General features: G+C 45.4%; 1 protein-coding gene across 2 annotated transcripts in view; it reads left to right on the forward strand.

The window, feature by feature from the left end:
- Positions 1-23,733, forward strand: part of LOC138515804 (broad substrate specificity ATP-binding cassette transporter ABCG2-like) — a 961,595-nt gene that overhangs the window by 880,503 nt on the left and 57,359 nt on the right. For both annotated transcript variants that reach the window (XM_069630540.1, XM_069630541.1), the window contains one exon: positions 13,575-13,664. In XM_069630540.1, coding sequence (XP_069486641.1) covers positions 13,575-13,664 — 90 coding nt within the window. The remainder of the gene's footprint in view (positions 1-13,574; positions 13,665-23,733) is intronic.

The raw sequence follows: 23,733 nt of genomic DNA on the forward strand, positions 1-23,733 counted from the left end.
CAGACATGTATGTTATTGTTCGAGATATAAATTAATGAATCATAAACCGGATTAAATCTGCATAATAGGTTACTTCTTAATACTTTTAATAGCTTTGAAATTCGAGTTTAATAGCATTCCATTGTTCATGTACAGTGTACAAACATTAGGGAACATATCCCAAAGGTTATAGTGAGCACATTAAGAACACTGATTCATATCATTTATACCGGGAAGTCAACTGTTAAACGAGTTCTGCTTTAGGTGGACAGGGCTGGTTTGTAATGTTTTGTGACAATGTTTGTGTCGTAGGAACAAAATTAGGATCAAATCGATGAGTATGCATGGCCAACACAGTCAAAGTGAGATCTTTCACAAAATCAAATTCCATTTCCTGGTATGTCGGCTTGGCCATCCATTTTTTGCTTTGTTTTGCAAAGGCACAGGTGCAACAAAGCATCCCAAAGTTTCCTGCAGTTCTCGATTGTTTTCTCCCTACATTCTCATTATGCGCTAATACGGCTAGTAATGTTCTAGCTTGCATCCCATCTATGTCGAAATGCAACATTTTGGGTCTGTAATTTAGGCACATATTGTGGAACACCTCCAAATCTCCAGTGTGACAGAATTCTGTGAGTCGCTTTAGGTCTCTTGAAAGAGTTTTATCAAACAAGATCTTCTCAAGAGCTTTGTGTGGAGGTGAAGATGGAACAAGCCACTTTTTCTGTTCCTGCTCCTCCAATAAAGGTCCATGGGCCTCATTACACGGATGGCGCTAAGGGATTACCGGCACTGGTAAGGGCACCGGTGCCAGTAATCGCTTAGCGCCATACTACGAGGTCCCTCAGAGGGTCCTGTCCTTAACGTGTGGGCAGACCACACGTTAAGGAAGGGACCTGCTGAGGGACTTCAGGGCAAATAACGGTACCGCTAATAGCCCTATGGGGGCTCAATGGGAATGGGGAAGGGTCTTGGTGAATGGGGAATTACCGCCCCGCCAACCTTGGAATGGGGTGGTTATTCCCGCATTCACCAAGGCGGACTCGGTAAAATACTGGCGCCATGGTTACCGCCATCCGTGTAATGAGGCCCCATGTGCACGTTTTCTGTCAATGAGTGAACGTTGGAACAGTGGTGCACCAATGAGCGCCATTTTTCAAGTATAATTTCCACAAACCCATCACAAGTTTTGGAGCACCACCAAAGATGGTTGCTGAAAGACGGAGACCACTGTAAAATATTTTCCGAACCCTTTTTTTCCAGCAGCTGTATTTTATTTATTGACTGATTTGGCAACTCAATCAAATTGAGGACGAATGTTTGGAAACTGCTGTTTCATGGCCTTGGCTATTGATACATGTCTGTCAGTGGCTATCAGGTCTATTTGCATTCCCCTCGATTGAAGGATGAAACCATGTTTCTCCATGGCCACAGAGGATTTACATTGGGACACATGCATGATCTCTGAACTCACAATTATTTTAGTTTCCATGCTTCGAAAGTGGTATGTGCAGTACTTTTTTGATATTTTTAGTACTGTGTTTTAGCAAGGAACTAAAGTCCACAAATTGACAGAAACACAACAACTTACTAAAAGTAGAGCCACTGAAAAGTAAAGCTGCTGAACATAGTAGATTTCCAGCTGGCACTTTGCCCAGCATCAGTTGAGCAGACCATGAAAATGTTTCATGGAGGTGGGAACAGCTGGCTTGGATTTTCAGGTTAGTGCCTTGTCATACACAAGACACATGCACCAACGGCTGCCTGCATATTTTCCCCCTCAATGTATGGACACATTTGACCATCAGTATAGTCTCTACCAGGCAGCTGTCAAATACAGTGATGATCTCTGCTGGTAGACATACTCTAGCAAAGTAGGGAACCAGTTGATTGCAAATCTGGGTGGCGCTGGTTCCCTGCATTGGAAAGGCCTCCGGATATGTGGTTTGCGTAATCTATCACAACAAGAAGGCACTGATGACCATGACTTTTAAGTTCCAGAGGGTCTACAACATCAATCCCAATTCTATAAAATGGCTCCTTGATGAGGGGCTTGCGGTGCAGGGGAGCTCGTGGGAGTAACCTTGGGTTAGTTTTTTGACACACAGGACACTCCTCACAGTACTTTGTCACATCTCTGTATATCCCTGGACAATATAACCTTTTCAAAAGCTTGTATTGGGTCTTCTCCCATGCTAGATGCCCTCCCGTAGCCTCGTCATGGGCCAGTTTGAGGACCACTTGGCAGAACCCTAAAGGTACCAGTAACTGTTCGATTTCTTGTTTTGACTGATCTATTGTTATACAATACAGGAGTCCCCTGTGTAGTTTGAACCAGGGACAAACTGCTCCTCTATCAGGATTGGTGAAAGCCTGTTCCCTTGCTCCTCTTAGGGTAGGATCTGTCAAGGTTTCACTCCTGAAAGTGGGCTCCTTGTCCTCTGGTAACCAGTGTATGAGACCACTGAACATATTGCCCTCGGCCCATTTTCTTTTTTCTTTTCTCACTTCCCCGCAACTCTTCTTCTTCTTCTGGGGTCTGTGACGGGGTCTTGTTACTTCAATTTGGGAGAAGGGGGCACTCCGGAGCCATTCTGAGTCCTCAACACATTCTTGGCATGCTGATACCGGAATTCAGTTCCCACATGCAACTATGGTCCTGAAGAAGATGGCCTAACTCGTCTTGCCATCGAAACCGGTCGACCACACGGGTCATGAGGGCTCTCATGATCCTACAGATGTCCTGAAAAACAACTTAGTGACACTATGGCCCTCATTACAACTCAGGCGGTAAGGGGTTTACGGCGCCGTAAACAGCGCCGACCCTTACCGCCTGAGTACGAGGTCCCTTAGCGCCATGGCGGACTTAACACCTGCTTTTAGCAGGTGTTAAAATCCATGGCGCTAAGGGACCATGGAGTTAATTACGCCACCGTAATTTACGGTGGCGTAATTAACGCCTTCCCCACTCCCATTATGCTCTATGGGGCAAAAATGGGAATGGGGAAGGGTAAATGGGATTGGGGATTTACCGCCCCGCCAAGGTCGGAATGGAGCGGTAAGTCCGCCAACCACCATGACGTAAACGTAGTTTACGCCATGGTGGTAAAGTCACGGCCCAGGCGGTAACTTACCGCCTGGGTTGTAATGAGGGCCAATATATATTAAATTGAGCCTATACTCTCACAGAGTGAGCTTTTGTAATATGATGGACTACAATGCCCATTTTTAAACAGTTTATTTTGTGGAACACACTGTTCGCACCTGGTGATTCTAATACCCAAGGGTAGATTAACGTACACAATCCTCCAGGTGACAAAAGCTGATGCATCAGCAATTTGAGCTGTTTTTTGGCAGAATCTAATTACCAGTCCTGCCGAGCCATTAACAGCCGATCGGTTGTGTTCTTGTCTAGAGATAAAGTGGTTTTTGCATTGTATTCAAATGCTACAATTGTAAGCGTTGAGGGACAGATCTTCTTAAGCTATCCCTTTTAGACAGGCGTAACACCACATGCAACCTAGGGCCAGGCACTCCTGCCAGGGACAGGGTGTTCTTCCCTTAGGGCCAGCTAGCACACTATTTCTCTATCTACTGAGTGTCCTACTTAGGATTGATATGCCCACTGTAACAATCCGTTCTCCCGAAGAACCGTTGTTTTTGTGTTAATACATAGAATTGTTTAATGGTTAGGGAAGGCAATTGATTTCCCTTTGTGTCTTCGAACTTACCCTGTTGTTTATATACAGTCTCTAACCATACCTGTGCCGGTAAGTGAGGCATTATGGCAACCCGTAACTTGGAACTGATCCCCTTTACTTCCATCGCTACCGGTTTTGTAGGATAAACCTTTGTTTCCCCATGCACACATTTGACAGCTATCAAAGGCTCTCCCACCTTCCTCACCCTGCTTACTTTGGGTCTGATGGCGATTTGTTGGTTCCCGCTGTCCAAGAGTCCTTGACTAGGTGTTCCGTCGACTCGGACCTCCACCAAATATGATTCTCTGCTTCTTCAATATTCCCGCCCCTGTAGGTAACCGATCTCCATTGGTTCAGGCTTTGGTTTACAGGGGCAGAACCTGGCAATATGACCCCACTCTCCACAGTCGAAGCACTGTGGTTGGCGGCTTACACTGGGCCAAGGTACCCCTCTGATTTCAGGGTGTCCTGATTTTTGTTTGACTGCTGCCTGACCACGTATGACCCCAGTCTTTGGCACATCCACCATGGTTGTTCTGGCTTTGCTGGCCTTCTGGATGGCGGAAGCTATATCGATAGCTTCGGCCAAAGATGGCCTGTGATGCTGCCGTACCAACCACTGCATGGGACCTGCAAGAGCTTCAATAAACTGTTCCAACTTGATTTTGTCTAGTATTTCTGGAATACTGCTATTCGAGGGTTTTAGCCACTTGTCGGGCAGATCATGAAGCCTGTAGTAAAGCTGCATTGGGGTTTCTCCTCATGTAACTTGGTGTATTTTAATCAAATCCTGAATGGCTCATCGTCCATCCCCATTCTCTCCAGAATTGTTCTTTTGATGTCTTCATATGAGGTGTCACCAGCAGGGTTAGACGTTTGGTACGCTCCCTGCATGGCGCCTGTCAACAAAGGGGCGATGTAATGTCCCCACCTCTCGACTGGCCATTGTGCGTTGCGGGCGACTAGCTCAAAGTTTGTGAAAAAGTAGCTTGGGTCCTCTCCAGGGTGGTACTTTTGTAGGACGGAGGTAGAGGCTATGGTTTGCCCATAGGAAGTCACCATAGCCTCAGTGACCTTTTTCAAGGTGTCCTACCTGCATCTGCATAGCTTGTGGGAAGGCCTGCCGATCTACTTGAGCTTGATGGCTCTGGACCTGTATCAACGGCTGGAGCTGTTGCTGTCCTTCTGCCAGCGCTTTCATGATCCCCTCCATGGCATGCTGTTTTGCATCCCACCCCTGCCACCAAATTTGTAAATGATGGAGAGGAAGACGACAGTTGCCTGAACAAATGAGGGTTTTATTCAAGTAAGAAAATTAAAGAGTTCTTTAGCTCAGAACTTGTGGACTTGTCTCTGAGAACCACCTTTTCATTGGGTTCTTAAATATGGATAAACAGGTGAGGCCCTTAGGTCAGTCCTCGTATGCCCAGAGAGGCTCAGATGCTGTTCTCTCCTCCGTGGCACAGCTTTTCTGCAAGGAAATGAAAAAAACTCCACTTAGTCCTTCTTTTCTGTCTGGTTTATATAGGGGCTGGTGAGGTCTTAGCCAATCCAAGTCAGGATACTGGGAAAGTCTATTTGCTCCCTCCCAGGCCCTGCCCCCTTATTCCCTGCTTGTGAGTTACCATGATGTCTCAGTATGCGGCCCCGGCATGAAACGCTGTATCCCGTACGCGAGGGAGGGTTGTACCCCAGGAGCACAAGGTAGGTTGATGGGTTCGGGTGAACGCGTTCTGCTTCGTGAGTGCTCTGGTAATGGAGTTGCGAGGGCTAACTGTTCTTTGTCCAGAGCCCCCATCTTGGAATTAGTGGCGTATTGGACGCGGCCTGTCAAAAGTGGATCTTTGGGGTTCAGGTGGTTATGCGCGGGATAGCATCCAACCGCCTTGACGTCCTCAGTCTTCCCCAATGTCCAGTATGCAAAGTCCTGATTCTCTCTGTCAACTATTATTCCTGTGTTTCACGTGTCACTTAGCAGTGCCGGCCCCTGTTTCCCGCTGTTCGACCCCAATACAGGCGGTTCGGCAACACTTGGCAACATATGCTCTTCTGCACTCTTACACAGAACTACAGTATTGCATTTGCCAATGTGTTTTTAAAAAATATATCTGTATCCGTGAACAAGCAGTGGGAGTGCTGTAATTTGACCTTTCTGCCCTTCGCTTTCAGCCCAGAGCCTGGAGATTAATGTATACCACATCTATTCTGACATTGATCCCATGATCACGCACCAAGATTGACTTTAGCAGTCAAACTGTCCACTCATCTTGTTGCAGTAGCATAAGGACAGGAACAAAATGTTAATGTACCGTACCCTTACTACATTTAATGATCCTCCCAGCAAACCTTTATCACCCTCCACATCACAATGGTCATCCCACTGACTCCATCTTGTGCTCTGTAGATTCAGTTGATATATTCCTGGATATTGCCTTTCTGCACACTTTACTTTTTTAAAGCAGTGCCTATACTATACAATCCTATGTTGAAAATCTTACAAGATATGCAGTCTCATTACAAGTCTGATGGTCACCCGCCGGTGCTACCGGCAGGTTACCGGCAGACTCGCCTTACTGTTACCAGCACCCAGTGTACCGGTGTGTTATGGGCGCTAGCAACAGTGGTAAGTTCCCATTTCATGCAGTCCAATATGACTGCATGGGATGGGAACTATTGAATCACTGGCACATTTGCAGTGAATTCTCTGCCGGTAGGGGCCTGAACACCCGGCAGTTCACTGCCCCTACCGGCAGACTCGGAGTGTGCCGGTCTCAGAAAAATGCCAGAGCTGTTAGTTCCGGCCCTTTTACCAGCATTTTTCCTAGACCAGCTTACTCCTAATGGTTCCAGTATCATTGTATTTTATTAAATTGCAAGGAATTCACAGATGACCTAGGAAGCCAAGCATATGGTTGACGACAATAACAACACAGAGTGCCCCCATAAATCAGCCCATGAGCACATATATGAGACATCTGCAATGAGATAAATAAACATTGGAAATGCCAACAGTTTGGGCTTTTGTGAAGGCATGGGAAAGGCACTTGCCAGGCACTGTTGTAGTGGTATTAACTGGCCATTGATGGCAGCAGGTGCAAAATGGTGTTAGCACCTGGGCATCTAATAGCAGTTCCTGACAAGTGCCTAATACTTATGAACAAGCCAAAACTGTTGGCTTTTCAAATGCTTGTTTTTAACAGGACTTTACTGAATGGCACGTATAGTGCTTATAAATCGAGTGGCTGAATGTGCACCTGCTTGAGACATTTTTATTACACCTGTAGTGCTCCAATTAAGTAATTAAGGATCTCATCACAAGTTGGGCGGAGCGGTAAAAACGCTGCGGTAATGCTATTACTGCTGCATTAGCACTCTGCCCAACTACGAGTTGGGTGGAAAGCTGGGGATTCACCTCCAGCTCTGAGCTGGGTGTAAATCCACCCACTTTCTGCCCATTTTCAGCACAATTACTGCAGCGCTATTAGCACCACAGTAATTGCGCTGAAAATGCCCCATTGGGTTCAATGGACCCACAATAAATGATGACCTACTGTGCCACTGCAACTTAGTATCCGGCACTAATAGCGCTGGACCATGTGCTGTAACGCTAATTGCGTTGGGCAGTATCCTGGCAGATTTGTAATGACCTCCAAACTCTCTGAAGACTGCTTTGAAAAAACACTGGCAGGCACTTTGAGTGCAACGTTTGATGGCAAGGCTTGACTAAATCGAGCTCAAGGAGTTCCCACAAGGAGATCTTTAGGGCAGGGAGGGGCAGGAACTGGCTAAGAATGGCCAGTGAGATTAGCTTTGGCCATGTGCAGTCAATGTAATGTTATGCTAAATTAACTTATAGAGCGCAACATTCGCCCGAAGGCATCTTGGCGCTGAAACACCAGAAAGCAATGAAGCAATGGTTAATATAAAGGTTTGTTTCAAAGAAAAGTCTTCAATGATCGTCGAAAAGAGAATTGGTCTGCAGTGGCACAAAGATAAAGAGGGAGCGAGTTCCATAGCTTGGCTGCTGCTATAGAGAACGAACAATCACCAACCTGTGCCAGCTTCGTGCTGGGAACTAGAATGGTGTAGGAAGCTTGTGAACGAAAGGGGCAATTGGGCACATAAGGGCGAAATCTGGACTGGAGGTACTCGACCCCCTGAACCATAAAAGGTCCGGTGCACAATGCACAACGATTTAAATTGCACCCTATAAATAATAGGAAGCCAGTGCAGACTGCGCAGAACCGGGGAGATATGCGTGGACAGAGGAATCCGAGCCACTGTTCTGGCTGCTGCGTTGTGCAGAACATGGAGACAACGTAGCACAAACAAGGGCTGTGCCAAGAAAAGGGAAATGCAGTAATCTGCCGCGCTTAATACCAGGGAAGCAACAACAGGGGCATAGAAATGAGCAGGTATAAAAAACAGCAATTTACACAGCACCTTGACTTTGAAGTATACAGATTGACAAACTGAGGCAACCTGGTACAGGACTGGCACAGGAAAGGGACCAAGAGAAGAAGTCGAGAAGGAGACCATAAAGCGGTGACAGAAGGGGGAATAACCACCAGGACCTCAGTCTTGTCCCCATTCAATGTCAGCCAGTTGTCGCTCATCCAGCATCCCACTGCCTCGAGGCAATCCCTCGGCTGAGTCTCAGGATCGGGCTGAGATAAATAGATCTAAGTGTCATCCGTGTAGGAAGAGCATCAAAGTCTATGGGAGTGGACCAGCTCGACCAGTGGCTGGATGTACATATGGAATAGAGTGGGGGGGGATAGAGAAATCTAACAATATCAGAGCCCCCTCTCCACACTGATCCGAGAGTTGGGCTAAGCCATCAATAGTGGAGAGCAGCACGCTCTCAGTGCCACAGCCAGGGCGTAAACTGGATCAGAACGGATCAAAAAGGTGAGAAGATTCAAGAAATGAACTAGGATGAGGAGAAATTAAAGACTCAGAAGCTTCATGAGGAGGAAAGGAGAGATATAACATGGACCTTGTCAAGAACAGAATGGTTGAGTGAAGGCTTTTTCAAAAGAGTGATCACAGTGCAGGCTTTAACTCCAGAGAAATAGAACCCGACTGACAGGAGTGATTAACTGCCTGTGCTATTCACAATGAAATAGCTGGCATGATGCTTTGAAAATTACCAAAGGAATAAGTCAGAGGGAGATGCCGATTTCAATTTTAAAGTAGCTGACACTATGTCCTGAGGAGAAAATAAAGGACAAGTGGACAAAAAGCAAGTTGCCTCGTAAACCGGAAGTACAGAGTCAGTCAAACTTTCCTGTCTTTAAACCGGATTGCACACTTTTGTCCTGAATAGAAAGGATTTTATGAGTGAAAAAAAAGTGTTAGCGATTCACAAATCTCCGTAGGAGACAATCCAGCCTGGGAAGTAGGTATTGTAACATTTGTAATGTAATGTTTATTTATAAAGTGCCTATACACGGATCTGCGTGAAATTACCGAATACAAAAGTCCGACCTCCAAAAGTCCGATTTTTTTTTCTTCCAATTTTCCCCATAAATATATATATGGGGGGGGGTAAAGTGAATAAAAATGTATAGGGGTAAGGGGGGGCTATGGGGGTTCTCCCACAGCCCCCCCACCTTACCCCTATACATTTTTATTCACTTTACCCTCCTACATTTATACATGCGGAAAATTGGCGGTCAAACTTTTGGCATTAGATAATTTCGTACAATACCCCTATACACAGGCAAGTGTTTCAAAGTGCTCAAGGAGGGTGGGAACATGGGGAAAAAACAACAGTCGCTCAGAGGCCTTCTACTTCTGAGACGATAAAAGTCTGCACAGGCAGATTAAGTGACTATGATGCATTTAACAGTTTAGATACATCAAATAGGCCTGCCGGTGATTCTGCTGTTTTTCCAAGTGCACATTAAGGGGTGAAGACAAGGGAGAACAGACAGAACAATCTCCAGGCAGAGCTGTAACAGATTCTGCAAGTGCAAGCAGGGCAAGTGAAGGGCACGGCTCCAAGTGCACCCAGTCGGTAGAGACTGGGGAAGTGCGTAGAGAGAAGCTCTCTAGAATTTATTACAAGTGCAGAGAGAGGGTGGGGTTGGGGGCCTGAGGCAAGTGCAGAAGGACTGGCAGGGTGCCTGGGACCTGTGAGAGTCTTAGGTACACCAGATGGCCAGTCAGTAGGCTGTATGGAAAGGGGTAGAGAAGGAAGAGCAGAGAGCTAGGTTAGCAAGGTAGAGAAGAGGAAGGTCTTGAGGAGTTTCTGGAACTTAAGAATATCAGGCTCAAGACAGAGAGTGGCAGGTAGTCTGTTCCAGAGGGAGGCGTCTGCTGAGGAAAGGGATCTCCTTCCAAATCTCTGCTTGGAGAACCGGCTCACTCGAAGAAGGTTGGAGGTAAATGAGCGGAGGGCAGGAGAGGGACAGTATTTAGCTAGGCAACGTTGAAGGTAAGAAGGTCCCAGGCTCCAGAAAGCCTTGTGGACAATGCAGAGGGTCTTGAATTGGATCCTTGCAGCCACAGGGAGCCAGTGAAGGGATTTCAGCGCCGGAGAGATGCGGTGCCTGGGCTTGAGGCCAAGGATAAGTCTTGCGCTTCTGTTCTGGGTGAGTTGCAGAGGGCGCAAAGCAGAGGCAGGGAGGTTGAGTAAGAGGTTGTTGCAGTAGTCCAGCCTAGAAAGAACTAGGGCTCTGGAGACAGTGAGTCGCTGGGGGAAAGGGAGAAAAGGTACAGTGCCTCTGAGGAGGTATAGTTGATAGTTAGCCTGGTGGACAAGATAAAGTGCGAACAAGCTCAAACAATTCCCTGGGATGGTTTACAGCAGATTCCACTTTAGCAGAGAAGGGCCTACATTTAGCTACCAAGATGGCTTTGTGTTATGACGCAGTGGGCTTCAGAGACAAGGTGGGAACACTGTCAATGCCAACAAAAAAAGGGATTAGAAAGTGGTCCGACCAGTCTACCTGCACTGCTGGAAAAACAGTGACTAAAATTTGGGAGGAAAAAATGTGGTTGAGGGTATTTCCCAGGTAATGAGTAGGGCCGGTAACAAGCTGATGAAGGCCAAAATCCACCAATGCAGAGAAAAATGTATGACCAATTGGTCTCTACCACTAAGATTAAAAGCATCAATTACCACCAGCTTAGGATATTTAAGCTGAAGTTCGGCAGAAAGTTCTCAGAAAGCAGTACAAAACGTTGAATCATGGCGAGGAGGGCGATAAACAATGAACACATAACATGAGGTCGAAGCCTTCACACAGAGGCAAACAAGCAGTACCTCCATCTTAAGGTTAGGATCAAAGGGCACTGCATTGGCAGTCAGACTCGATTTATGGACCAAAGCAACATCACCACCAGGGAGGGATGCTGCGCGGTCACGGCAAATATTGCTATAATTGTACAGAAGGGCCTGCGCTAAGGTTAAGATAAGGCAAGCTACAGGTGAGAGGGAGTTGCGTGTCTAAGGAGACAGTGACAAAGTACACTGTTGCACAGTATTGTTACACTTTTTAAGGCCCTTCTTACTCCAGCGCATTGAGGCCCTGTCAACCATTCCTAGTCTCCACTTGAAGGCCTGTGTAAAACTAAACTATACCATTACAAAACTCAAGGCCATTATTTAATCTCACACTGCTTTGCATTCCGATACCTTCAGGCTTCTGTTCAAGATGTGGAAAACAAAGTTAAATGGATCCTCTTTTTACTTAACATATTTCTACAAGGATGTACATGTTTGTTAGAGTTGTTTAGTGTGGATTTCTTATGAGTTGTTACTAGGATACACTTGAAAGACAAAAACACATCTTTCTATCAACCAGAGCATTGAAGATATATTTGGTCACAATTCTTTGTTTCAGGCTAGGCTCAAATCCCTACATCACAACGTATCTGTTGTGTGATCTTAGGCAAATCATTTTATCTCACTGTGACATATTCATGTAAGATAGAAGTCCTTAGAACTGATCCTGTTAAAATGTACTTTAGAAAAAAGGCCTGCTCATTATATTGCTCCATAAATAATAACAGTTACCATTCATAGAGCGCCTGGAGACCATAACAATGTCAATAGTGTGCGGTATAAATCAACATAACATAACATATATTGCACATTACACATTTTGTTTGGTTTTTGTTTTACCCGTGACAATTTCTTGTAATGTTGCTTTCCATGATACCATCAAGTATCAAAGAAGCATGTCACTTCCTTTAACATAATTGTCTGTGATTTCGCACTGATGACAATACATATGCAAATTAGGAACCCCTGCATGTTCTTTGTCACACACGCCCTCACACATCATAGAACCTGCCCTGGATATTGGTAAAGGGCAACATGCTGTACACAAAAATGCCTACATCCCTTCCAGGGGCAGTATCTCACTGACATCTGTTGCTGGCTTTCTCACCAGAAGCCTGTTGGTTAGCCATTTTGAGAGACTGTTCTCTCAATAGCCTGTACTTGAGAACATTGTATATCCCATGAGATTTCTACCCCAAAAAGTATGGATGTTAATAAACACATGCTGTTCATATTCACTGAAAAACACTGTAGCAATCTATTATTTTCTGCAACAAATGTATAAACACTGATGGACACAGATTTTTAAATTTTGTGAAAACTCTGGAAAAACACCACTGAAATTGACAAAACATTTTACTGAAAACCATAAACCATAAGCATAGTTGAATGTGTGCCTCAACTTGCTTAAACTGTTAATATGGTAGATGCTTGCAAGACCTACTCTAGCATTAGTGGAGGCCACATAACTCTTCTCCATGTAGGGACATTAAAATCATTAGTAATTTGATCATCAAAAATGGTCTGATGATTACATTGATAGCTTGAAAGACCTTGCACCGCCCCACATGCATAGCCTATGATCAATATACCTAATCTGCTCACACAAGTGTCTTTGACCAAATGCAAAGCTTGTACAAGAGGGCACATCTGCCTTTCTTCCTTTCAACATGTTTGGAACATAAGCAGGTGGACATACGAATGAGAAAAAGCATTCCCACCCCTAATACACAGCAGTACATTAAGCTCACTTAATTCACACAAATCTGCCTTCCATTTCATCACTAGAGCTCCATCCGAGTGTGAAATAAATCCAATGGTGGTGAATGCCAAATATGGCACAGATAAAATGTATGCCAAGTATGGAGAGAAAAGTCAATTGAAAGCCTGTTCAAATCAAAATGTCGTATGCGACTACCCCGCTCAAATTTGCAGTCCCCTTGTTCTATGCAGGCAGACTTAACCTCTGTCGCATGGCTTAAATGATCAATTTAAATTATTGCAACAAGTGTTAAAAAATATATATTTTGATACAAAAAAGCATGCATTTGATCTTTTGTCTCATGTCCTTAAGAATGAATTTCTTATAGAATGGTGTTTGTTGAGAAATTGGCAAATGATCGCTTGTTTTGAGAAATGTCCATTGTGACATTCATACTTGTCTGGGAAACGTAGGAATAAGTGCATCAATAGGGAACAAATCGTTCTCAATCTAGGACCCTTTGTATGGTCTTTTCTTTCCAACTGGGGGGGCAGGGGTTAATTAAAAGGGGCACACTATCACGCAAGAAACAAATGGTTAAAATGGCAGCAGCAAAGTGTGAAGAAATGGGAAAGGAAGAGTGAAAATAACTAAAACAACCCTGAACAAAACACAGGCTAACAATAAAGATCAACTATGAAAAGACTGGGTACATCATCACCCATCGATACATCCGTAACCCAATATTGCCAATTCAAGATACTCTAGCTACGTTGCACCATTTTTCTTTGAGCTTTGAGTATGCCTATTAATATTGCCCTGTGCATGTTTGACGTGTACATGGTCAGACAAAAGATCATTTCTTTACTGAACATTTCTTTTTTTATCTTTCCAACAGATCTTCTCAGGACTTCTGGTAAATCTGACAACAGTTAAGGCCTGGCTGAACTGGTTGAAGTACTTCAGCATCCCTCGATATGGCCTGACAGTAAGTGAAGTATTTTCCCCTGCATGGTGTGTTAGCTGTCAATATCTATTCATTCATATTATGAAATTAACCAGAGCTCATTTACATCTATTTCGTAACCCATCCGCCTTCAGGTTCTATAGCCCCAGGGTTGGAGAGGCAGAGGATTATATTGCTGCTCTTGATACAGTTGGGAGGGGGACGTCAACATTTCAGGTTTGTGACCCCTGTGTATCCCAGAGCAGTAAACAAAGGAAGAATGAAGTGGTTTTAAGAGGCATTTTCATGCAAAAACTCATGCACGACTTGTATATGATGCATTCCCTATTGATGAGAACTAAAGTCTTTCTATCACCATTGGTGATATGAAACCCTACTCACTGAAGTAAGGGAGAATTGGAGACGCAGAGTGGGGGTAATCATCAACAGGAGGAGGCGGAGACTGGAGAATGTCTGAAGCTGCTGTGCTGCGTAAGGACCAAGAAGTAGTTAAAATGTGGTGTTTGTAGAACCAGACAAGAGTAGAAGAATGATTGTTCGTACATGTCAGAGACTGAAGCAGTAGCCCCGCCATCATATTCAAGAGACAGAGCTGATGGCTGGCATCCAGGGCAAGAAGCAGAAACATGAGATGTACCCTTGTGAAAACTCCCAGACATTGCGGGAAGAGAGAGATTAAGCATGGTCAGGAAGTGGAGTAGTGAGATGAAGATGGTGGAGAGGGGCCTTTTGAAGTTTGGAGCAAGGAGGCAGAGATTATCTGCATTAAGTAGAACTTGTGAGATCAATGAGATACAGGGACTATATACCCAGATCATCCTACCTAGGAGTAGAAGGTCCAGCAAGCCCCATAGAGAGTAGATAGCGGGCGAGCAAAACCAGAGCTGGAGGAGTAGCATTAGGAGTTGGTCCCCAGAGGCTACCCCAACTCCTTGCTGGGCCTGGACAAACATTTTTGCTAGAGCCTCGAATCACATGAATTTCAGGTGATTCCACAAGATAGAAGTCAAAATGTTAAAGAGGTTAGACCGAGTTCAACTGCTTGGCCTATAAAGGGTGTCAGAATTAGGCATGGTGGTACCCACAGAAGACACAGACACATCATGGACGTTCTTAAAAGTGTGGTTATTTCCCCATCACATAAATTACTTAATCAAATACACCATCTTAAGCTTTTAGAAAGTCTCTGGCATATTGGATCCCCCTCTTAAAGGGGAAGTTCCTTCTGGACTCCCTGTCCAGAATTCGGCCATCTTTCGTTACAGCTAAACAAAGTCCAGACAGCTTTTCCACCAATATAGTGGCCTAAGTCATCAGGCCCGTTTGAAGTTGGCAGGTGGACGTGTCTGGACTCTTGAGGTAAGGAGGTTGAATGTGAAGTTTGCTTTCCTGGAGGACCCTACTCCTGTCCTGTTCTAACTCCAGTTACGGTCTACCATCCTCATCACCACGACACATGCTCATTCCGCCACCGTCCATTTGTCCCACCCCTTCAGATCTGGGTATCACCTGTAACCCAGTTCTTCCCTTCCTTGGCTCCAGGTTTTTTCCTCAAACCACCTTCTAATTTTTCCTCCAGTACTCTGCAAACCTCCTACTTCTGATTTTCCCCACCCTTTTCAGTAACTCTCCCTTCCGCCTCCAACACATCTCCAATCTCCACTGTCTTCTCTTTCTCATCCTCTTCCAGTAATCCTCCAACTTCCTCCAGCAAATCTCCAATCTCCTCCGGATCTTTTCCAAACTTCTTCAGCAACTACAGCCTCCATCAACAAATCTCCACCCTCCTCCTTCTGATCCTTCCTAAACTTCCTCAGTTGCTCTCCAACCTTCTGCAAAGAATTGCTAATATTCTCCTTCTGATCTTTCCGGATCGCCTCCAGTAAACCCAACCTCCTTCAAAGAATCTTCAACATCCTCCTTCTGTTCTGTTCCAACTTCCTTGTGTAACTCACCAAACACCTCCATCAAATCTTAAACCCCCTCCTTCTGATCTTTCCGAGTCTTCTCCAGTAAACTCTCCCCGTTTAGCTCCTTGTCTTTCTTCCTCCACCACACTTTGCTTTATCGGTCTTCTCCTCTGATCTCCGCCATCCTTCCTCCTGCAGTACCCTGACTCTCTCTAAAACCCATACTTCTTCCACTCCAAAAACCTTCAACTTGTTTTTCTATGGTGCACTTGCCCCTCCCCTTGTCTGACTTCCCAAATGATAGGTAGCTGCTGTGACATGAGGTGATGGCTCTGCCGCTCCCCTCAAGTGCCAACCCTGCGGTTGGACCTAATGGAACAAAGGCTGTAAGAGATGGAGTGGCCATTTTGGTTTCACTAGGCTTCCTTGTCTCTCTCTGTCTGCCTGTGTGCAGCTCCAAGCTTTGCAATGATGTGGGGAGTTCAGCTTTAAGGACCTGCTTTCTGGGACCTCCTTCTGAAAGCCCCTTCCTGGATGTTGGAGGGGCCAAAGGTGTGTTGTTTGCTTCATTAATGCTTTTGTGTTTTTTGGGAGTTTGTGGACCCAACCATTACTCCTGTAATCGTCAAACCGAAGTTATGATATGATATAATATGTCATTTATAACAAGCCTGTACGCAAGTGTTTGGTCTTCAGCTGCAGAGATCAGATGATTTACGGTCCCTCTGAATGTATTGGGCATGGTAACTGCTTGCCATGGATTCTTTGCCCATGTATGGTTGCAGGGACGTCATATGGGTGTTCCCAGGGGTCGAAGCCGCGACCCCTGTGTTCTCCCTTGCTACCCCTGAAATCTCCCTTGATACCCATGATAAAAAAGACTTCTTTTTTTGCTTTTTTTTAACCGAAGCTCCTGGAGTAGCGGGGGCTCCCACAGCCCCTGCGGTACGGGGCCCCCACCATAACAGGTCTGGGGGTGCCCCAACACAGTCTTCACTCATCAGGGTGAAGGATGGGCCGGGTTTGCAGCACGAGAAGGAAGCGCTCAGTGGGGGATGGAACTGACCATGTTATATGGCACGTGTCACATGCTATGTTCAGTCCAACCGCTTCTCCTCCGGCTCCCTCGTGGCTCATAAACAGGAACCAGGAAGCTCTCCCAGCTTCCTGGTTCCTGTTTGTGAACAGCATGGAGGAGCCAAGGATAGCCTGGAGTGACGGACTGGAGCAGGAAAAACAGGTAAGCAGGCTTTTTTTTATTTTAAAGGTGATGTGTATTTTGCATGTGTGTAGTGCATGTCCGATGTATGTATGTGCTACTGGTCAGGGAGTGGTCGTGAATGAATTGAAATGGTTGTGTGTGTGTTTGAATGTTCTGGGTGGGTGGGTGTGTGCCTGTTTAGATAATGCAGTTAGAGTGGATGTAGGAGAAGTGTATGAGTGAGAGACTGGTGGGTCCATGAGTATGAGTGTGGTAGTGTGTGTTTGAATGTTCTGGGTGCGTGTGTTCCTGTGTAGAGAATGCAGTGATAGTGGATGTAAGAGAAGGTGTATGGGTCAGTTAGTGGTGGGTGAATGAGTAGGAATGTGATAGTGGATGTTTGAATGTTCTGGGTGGGTGGGTACATTCCTGTGTGGAGAATACAGTACAAGTGGACGTGAGAGGTTTATGGATGAGTGAATGGTGGGTGAGTGAGTGGGAATGTGAGTGTGTGTGTGAATGTTTATGGCGGGTGGGTGCCAGTGTGAGTGTATGTGAGAGAAGGTATATGGGTGAGTGCCTGGTGGGTGAATGGGGGTGAATGTGATTCTGTGTGAATGTTCTGGGTGGGTGGGTTTGTGACTGTGTGGTGAATGCATTGTAAATGAATATGAGAGGAGATGTATGGGTGGGTACACGGGGGTGCCTGCATGTGTGTGTGTGTGTAAGGCCCTGTGAGACTGGGGATCACTAGAACATTTTTGACACATCCTTCATTGCCTTTGTATGTTTTACTGGTATTTCTGGGCAAAGCCAAGTTCATGTGTGTCATTACCTGGCTAGACTGGCATTTTGGTACAGCCAGTGTAGCCATTGCTTACTGTGGCATGACATTCATTACTCGTCATGTTTCATAAAGCACGCATAAGTAGTATTACCTTGCTAGACTGACGTTTTGGTGTAATGGCCTGTATATTTCTTACTGTAGCATGACGTTTTATTAACTGAGCATCTTTGATGAAGCAAGGATGATAAGTGTTCGTATGGGTCTAGACTGCTTACATTGGAACCAGTTTGGACATGTTTTCTTATTGTGACATGGTACTTTTAATGGCCTAACCAACGGGAGTATTTTCTTATACTGGAGTACTGACATAAACTGGCAGAGCCAGCTTTGTGCCTAGTGCCAGTAACGATACTATAAAAAACATCTCAAAGAGAACATGAGTATGTTCTTATATGGGAATACTGGTGGAGCCAGCATGTACATGTATGGGCACAGCCAGCATGAAAATGCTTTTTATACTGTCATATATTGAAGGGACCGGCATGACAATGCATTGGGAAATACGCTTGTGCACTTTTGATGACTTGCATTTATTGTACTATTGTTCATGAGTTACCCTACACCCTACAAAACCGATTGCAAACTGTTTGGCATTCTACCCAAATTTTCACAGAAAGTGTGCTGTGTAATGCACCATTTTAACCCATTATTCAAAACATTTTCTTATGGGAGGGGGAAGAATAACCCTGACCCACCACATCCCCTCCCCCCAACCTGTTTTCGGTAGTTCTGGTCCCCTCGCTATGCTCGGTCGCAATTGCATATTTGTGGCAAATATTTAGACCCTCTAATAAAATAACTGAACAGCCACCACTTGTGGCTCGTATATTTTAGGACCAGGCACCGCCCACTTCTTTCTATGCCATGTGAAACATTTAAGCTTTGATTAAAAAACATATTTACTTCTTTCACTTGGAGTAGTGCATGCTCCTGCAGCGGCATAATCCTCATGGACATTGCACACACATGGTGGTCCAGACCGGGGTGTGGCGTGCCCTGTGCTTTGTTACGGAGCTTGGGGGGGGGAGGACCCCAGCATGACTCACAGGCCCCGCCCCACATTTTGTGCTATGCCACGGATTGGGCGCTGCTCACATTGAACGCTTCAAGTGTGATGGTTGAGAGGGGCTGCAAACCCGACCAGTACCCTACTCTGGCGCAACACTGTTTAAGAAAATAAGCGTTGGACACAGAGTCTCAGAGGTGCAAGAGTGATGCAGTGACCCGCCCCTCCCCACTCAAACACCTTCTTAGAAAGGGCTTTGTGAAAGCTTAATTCATAGGCCGGTCCTGGGAGAAGGGTAATTGAATAACGCACCTCACACATAGAGCTCTTAAAACCGTAGATGCATTGAGCCCACTCTTGAGGGAAGTGCAGCCCCCTCCCCACCCTGTTAAAAAAAGATTGAAGAAGTGTTCTGTATCAAAGCCAAGGACATTATGGTGTTATGTTCGGCTCTGGGTTGTGGCGGACAACATGTGGTTGCTTGTCACATAACTTAAAGATAAATGCACACAGAAAGAGATGGCCTCAGCTTACACCTGCACAATAGGCTTCTTCTATCGTAGTGGTAGCTGACTTATAGAGATACATTTATAACCTGGGGAATTTTGTTGATACTAAATCCTGGTCAATGATTTAGTTTTCAAGCCTTGCTCATGCAGCATTTTCCTCCTGGGTAAACAGACAGCGCATGCTTCCCCAGGTGAGTGCTTTTTTGGCTTGTTTAGCACACCAATGGCACAGATAACGAGTAATTCTGTGTCCATCGATCTATAGATGTTTCATACACTAGCTGTAGCCTGCGTTAGAGATTTCAGTTACCCTGTTTCAAGTATTGCATTATGTATGTTTTACATATAGGCTCCACATCGAATCTGGAAAATGACATTGCCTAAATGTGGATCATGGAAAAATCTTGCCTCTCTATGTTCCTCGGTTCCTATATCATGCTGAAATGAGAGTGCCTGGAAACAGGTGTTAGGCGCATCTGAAGGTTGTGTGCCATCCCCTCCCCTGATGTCACTTGGGGGCAGGGGTCAAATGACATCCCTTCAAGTGATGTCATCGGAGTTCAAGGGTCATGTGATATCAATTCTGGTACCCCTGGCATTTAGGTGAAATGACGTCCCTGCAGGTTTGTCAATTGATACGCAAACTGCCATATTCTTAAAGCCATGTTTGAATGCAGCGTCAAAAGCGGGCGGACTGCAAAGCCCTGTGATTGGCTAGAACACGTAAAGCCCATCAAGCATTGCCCTGGGCAGGCTTGGAATGGTAATATGAGTCACAGGGTTCACAGTTGGCTTATGCAGGGGTCTCCTGTCTACAGAGGGATCAGAGAATCTTCCAGGAAATGTAGTTCTCCAGTGGCTGACTCCTGCAATGCAGTGGGTCATCAGTGCAGTACTCCAGCGGATCCCCCATATATACCTCCTCCAGGGCCACCATCATAAAGAATAGGGGTGTCCCCGACCCTTTGGCCACTGCCGGTGGCCAGTACCAAGCAGGTGACTTGGCCACAAGAAGCACATGTGGTTGCAGCTTGTTTTCAGTCTTAGCAGCTTTCAGAGAGCCATGAAGGTGTTGCTAGAGGTAGGCCAGGAAATGTATGGAAGGGTAACTAAACTAAAGTCAAGGTAGAGTATTTGAGTAGGAAAAATGGTAGCGACAGGTAGCAGTTACTGGGGACTCAGTAATAGAGGTCGTTTTAGGGTAGATTTTGGTTACAATGCATTTAGTGATTTGAACTCAGTGAAGAATGCAAGTGCCAGCCGGTGTAAGTTTCGGGAGAGGGAATCGCTGAGGGGGAGAGCAGCTTTGGTGACCACATGATAAATACGACCTGACACTTGTTTTTGGGAAACAGCACTAGAAGTCTGGAGAAAATAGGAGTTATTATCGAGGCAGCTGGAGAAACCTGGCATTCTGTGTCTAAGTGACTGTAGGCAACACGCATGCAACAAGTAAATAAAGCCTGTATCCAGCTTGTGCCTCCCACAAGTGAGGATCAGGAGAAGCAGGGAGTGTATGAGGGCAGCCTGTGAGAGACTCATGCTCATGTGATTTTTTGCAGAGGAGGTAGTAAGCAGAGAGTGGGCGAGGGAGTGTGATACACCAGTGAGTGAGTAAACAACACATTAAGAAAACATGTTGGCACACAAATGAGCCCAAGGCAATGGGAGCGGTTCTTCTTGTGGTATTTTCACTTCTGCAGCAGCACTTGCTGTGTGTACTGGAGAGAGAGGCCAGAATCGCATGTGGGTAATCGACAGTAACATCCAACTCACTTCCCACACCATCCGTCACAAGCCGCTCTTCAGTACATTCACCAGCACAAGTACTTGAACTGGTAATGTACCATGACAATGAACTTCCACCAAGACCATCAGAGAAGGTTGCCCTTACATTTTGTTGCTCTATGTCGAGGGTACAAGGGCAAATGGGCCCATTTTATCTACCAAAGATAAGGGAAGAACAACATCTTGCAGTTGAACAGTACCCTGATACACTGATAAGCCAGATGACGATGATGTTGATAACATAGATGATGATCATAACAAATCGTATGATCCAGACAGGAGTGTGTGGTTATGGTGGGAAGCAGTGAGATAGAGAAGGAGGAGGATGGCACCACAAAGGGCGTCCTTCCACGTGTGTACAGTCTCGTTCAGAATCATCCTTCCTGTCACAGATCAAAACGTATAACGTATGATTACATGGCCTATATCAGCATTGCCAGCACCATCATGCCCTTATGATGCCAGTGTGTATTATTATCCCTCAATGAAAGTCAAATGTATGGCAATTCTTCACACAGAATAAACAGAAACGGAATGTTCCCATTTGCACACTCTTCCTTAAACCATTGTGCTGAGAGCAGATATGGACCAACTTGAGAGTACCACATCCATGTGGTGCCATATGCTGCAGCATCGTGCACAAACAAGGAATGAAGTCAAAAACTGACTATATGGCACTCAAATCAAATTGAATTACCTTTTTTCTTCTACCAGACAAGAGAGTGTACCAGATCAGTGCAAGGGGGCACGAGGTAAATGCTATCTGGCATTAGGCCATGTTGTCCATGCAGGTGTTTCAGCACAGACACCACAGGGGAGTTGATATATACCAGAAGGTGGAGGAGGCGGTCCTCACAATTTGCATTTGGGCTGTTTTGCAGCACACAATGGATAACATGTTCTTGCTGTCTTACAAATTGGCAAGAAACTGCACGTCCCCTGCTTTACACATGTCCTTCACCTTGTGGTCACACACTTTGTCAACAATTGACATTCTGCGAAAGAAATGGTCGCTCTGGTCCAGAGGATCAGCTCACATTTCAGCAGATCCTACCATGTCAAAAAAGCACTATGCCAACTTCAGGTACAGCAAAAATTGCCACTGCAAAACCTGAAGACGTAAGTGGCCATCTGTTGGAACTCTACTTTGCACAAGTTGGTCAGGTTACATGAGCTCTGCAATGCCATCACATATCACTGCAACACAAAGCAGAGCTCTTGATGGGGCATTTTTGGCTCCATCAGTGGCAGCTGCTATCTGATACCTGCTATGCGCAGCAACCTTTTGAGGTTACAAAGAGTGTTAGCCATCACAATGCGTCCTTCAATGGGGTTCTTCCTCTAGTGTATCCGCTTGAGCCTTGGCAGGTGAAGCGATTGAAGCCCAGCTGGTGAGGTACCTGCTTTCAATCACATGGTAATCCACAGGTAGCTGATGTAAAGGTAACTTTGACTACTTGTGGGCTTTTTCTTTATGGACACACGTTTCAAGATAAAAGTGCTTGCTTTTTATCTGCATGTGTTGTGGAAGGAGGTCTTGCAGCCAATATTGCCACAATATGTCAGGAAATGTTATAGCCTGTCCCACCTTGTGGGAGTAGAATGCATCAACACTCCTGTCCCCCGAGGTCTAAAGGTCCACCAGGGTATGGCAAACTGATGGACGATGCTGCCAGAGCAAGTAAAAAGGTTAGATAGGGATTGTACATAGTTACGGTGTAGAAGGGAAACTGGCAAGTGGTTATGGGAGTCGTTATGGATAGCTATGGGGAGGTTAAGCATTGCCAGCTTCAGAATGCCTTAGACCCCTTTGCAATTACCTGACTTTTCAGGTCCTTAATCACTTACAGACAGAGGTCTAAGACCCCAAAGGAGACCTGTTATTCAATCACTCCTGTAGGTCTACAACCATAAAAAGGCGTGTTTCTCAATCAGTCCCACTTTCACTCTTGTTTGTAATTACGAGTTACCCAAGCCTTACAATGTGAGAAGGGACATGCACCATAGTGTCCTCTGTAAGGGTGCAGAAGTATGAGTCAGACACAGTGGTGATATAATTTTGGGCAAAGACTTTAACACCAACAGGTTGGAACAAATGCCTCTCTATCCCTAAATACTATGAGGGGGTTCCCTGCCTCAAAGTAAACTCATGAAAATGTCAGGAAGTCTGAAAGCAAAATGTCTGTTATCATAGTGTCAGAAAACGTCTTTGGTTCTTAACACTTAATTCTTAGATAACTGTGCAAGGGTATTCTTCACTAAATGAAACAATGTTCTTAGTATGCTCAATTAACAGAGACGTTCACACATTAGCTGATAGTAAGGAGATAAAAAGAAATGTTCAGAAACCACAAAGTTCCAAGATTGGCGTAGTGCTCCTTTCCCCTAGACATGTTCTTCTTTCAAGAGGCTGGATAACAAATACGGTAAAGTCTCTTATATTTTCAGTCTTAATATCCTATTGACGCCGGATTCCGCTCCACCAAGTATATGATTCACTTTAATGGTACCAGGGTTTGTGCCCCCTCATTTCTAATCTTCTATGTGACTGTGGGTACCAAATTTGCTAAGATGATTTGGCGTAATCATGTGCCAAACTGGGTAATTCTCAATAAATATCTCTTTCACAGGGTCCCAGACCCTCTTGTGTTTAGGCCTTGGTTTCTGATATGGCTGTGGGACCCAGACTCGCAAAGCGGTATTGATCCCCCTTGGTTCACTCTCCTGCCAAGTGAGCAACTGGTTTTGATTCTCTTTCAGGTCCCAGACCCTCTCTTTTGGATGCAAGTCCCAGACTCGAAAGGTGGCATTACTCCCCCTTGGTTCACT

The sequence above is a fragment of the Ambystoma mexicanum genome, chromosome 6q (genome assembly GCF_040938575.1).
Source record: "Ambystoma mexicanum isolate Mex_15411 chromosome 6q, UKY_AmexF1_1, whole genome shotgun sequence".
In the NCBI taxonomy this organism is placed as follows: domain Eukaryota; kingdom Metazoa; phylum Chordata; class Amphibia; order Caudata; family Ambystomatidae; genus Ambystoma; species Ambystoma mexicanum.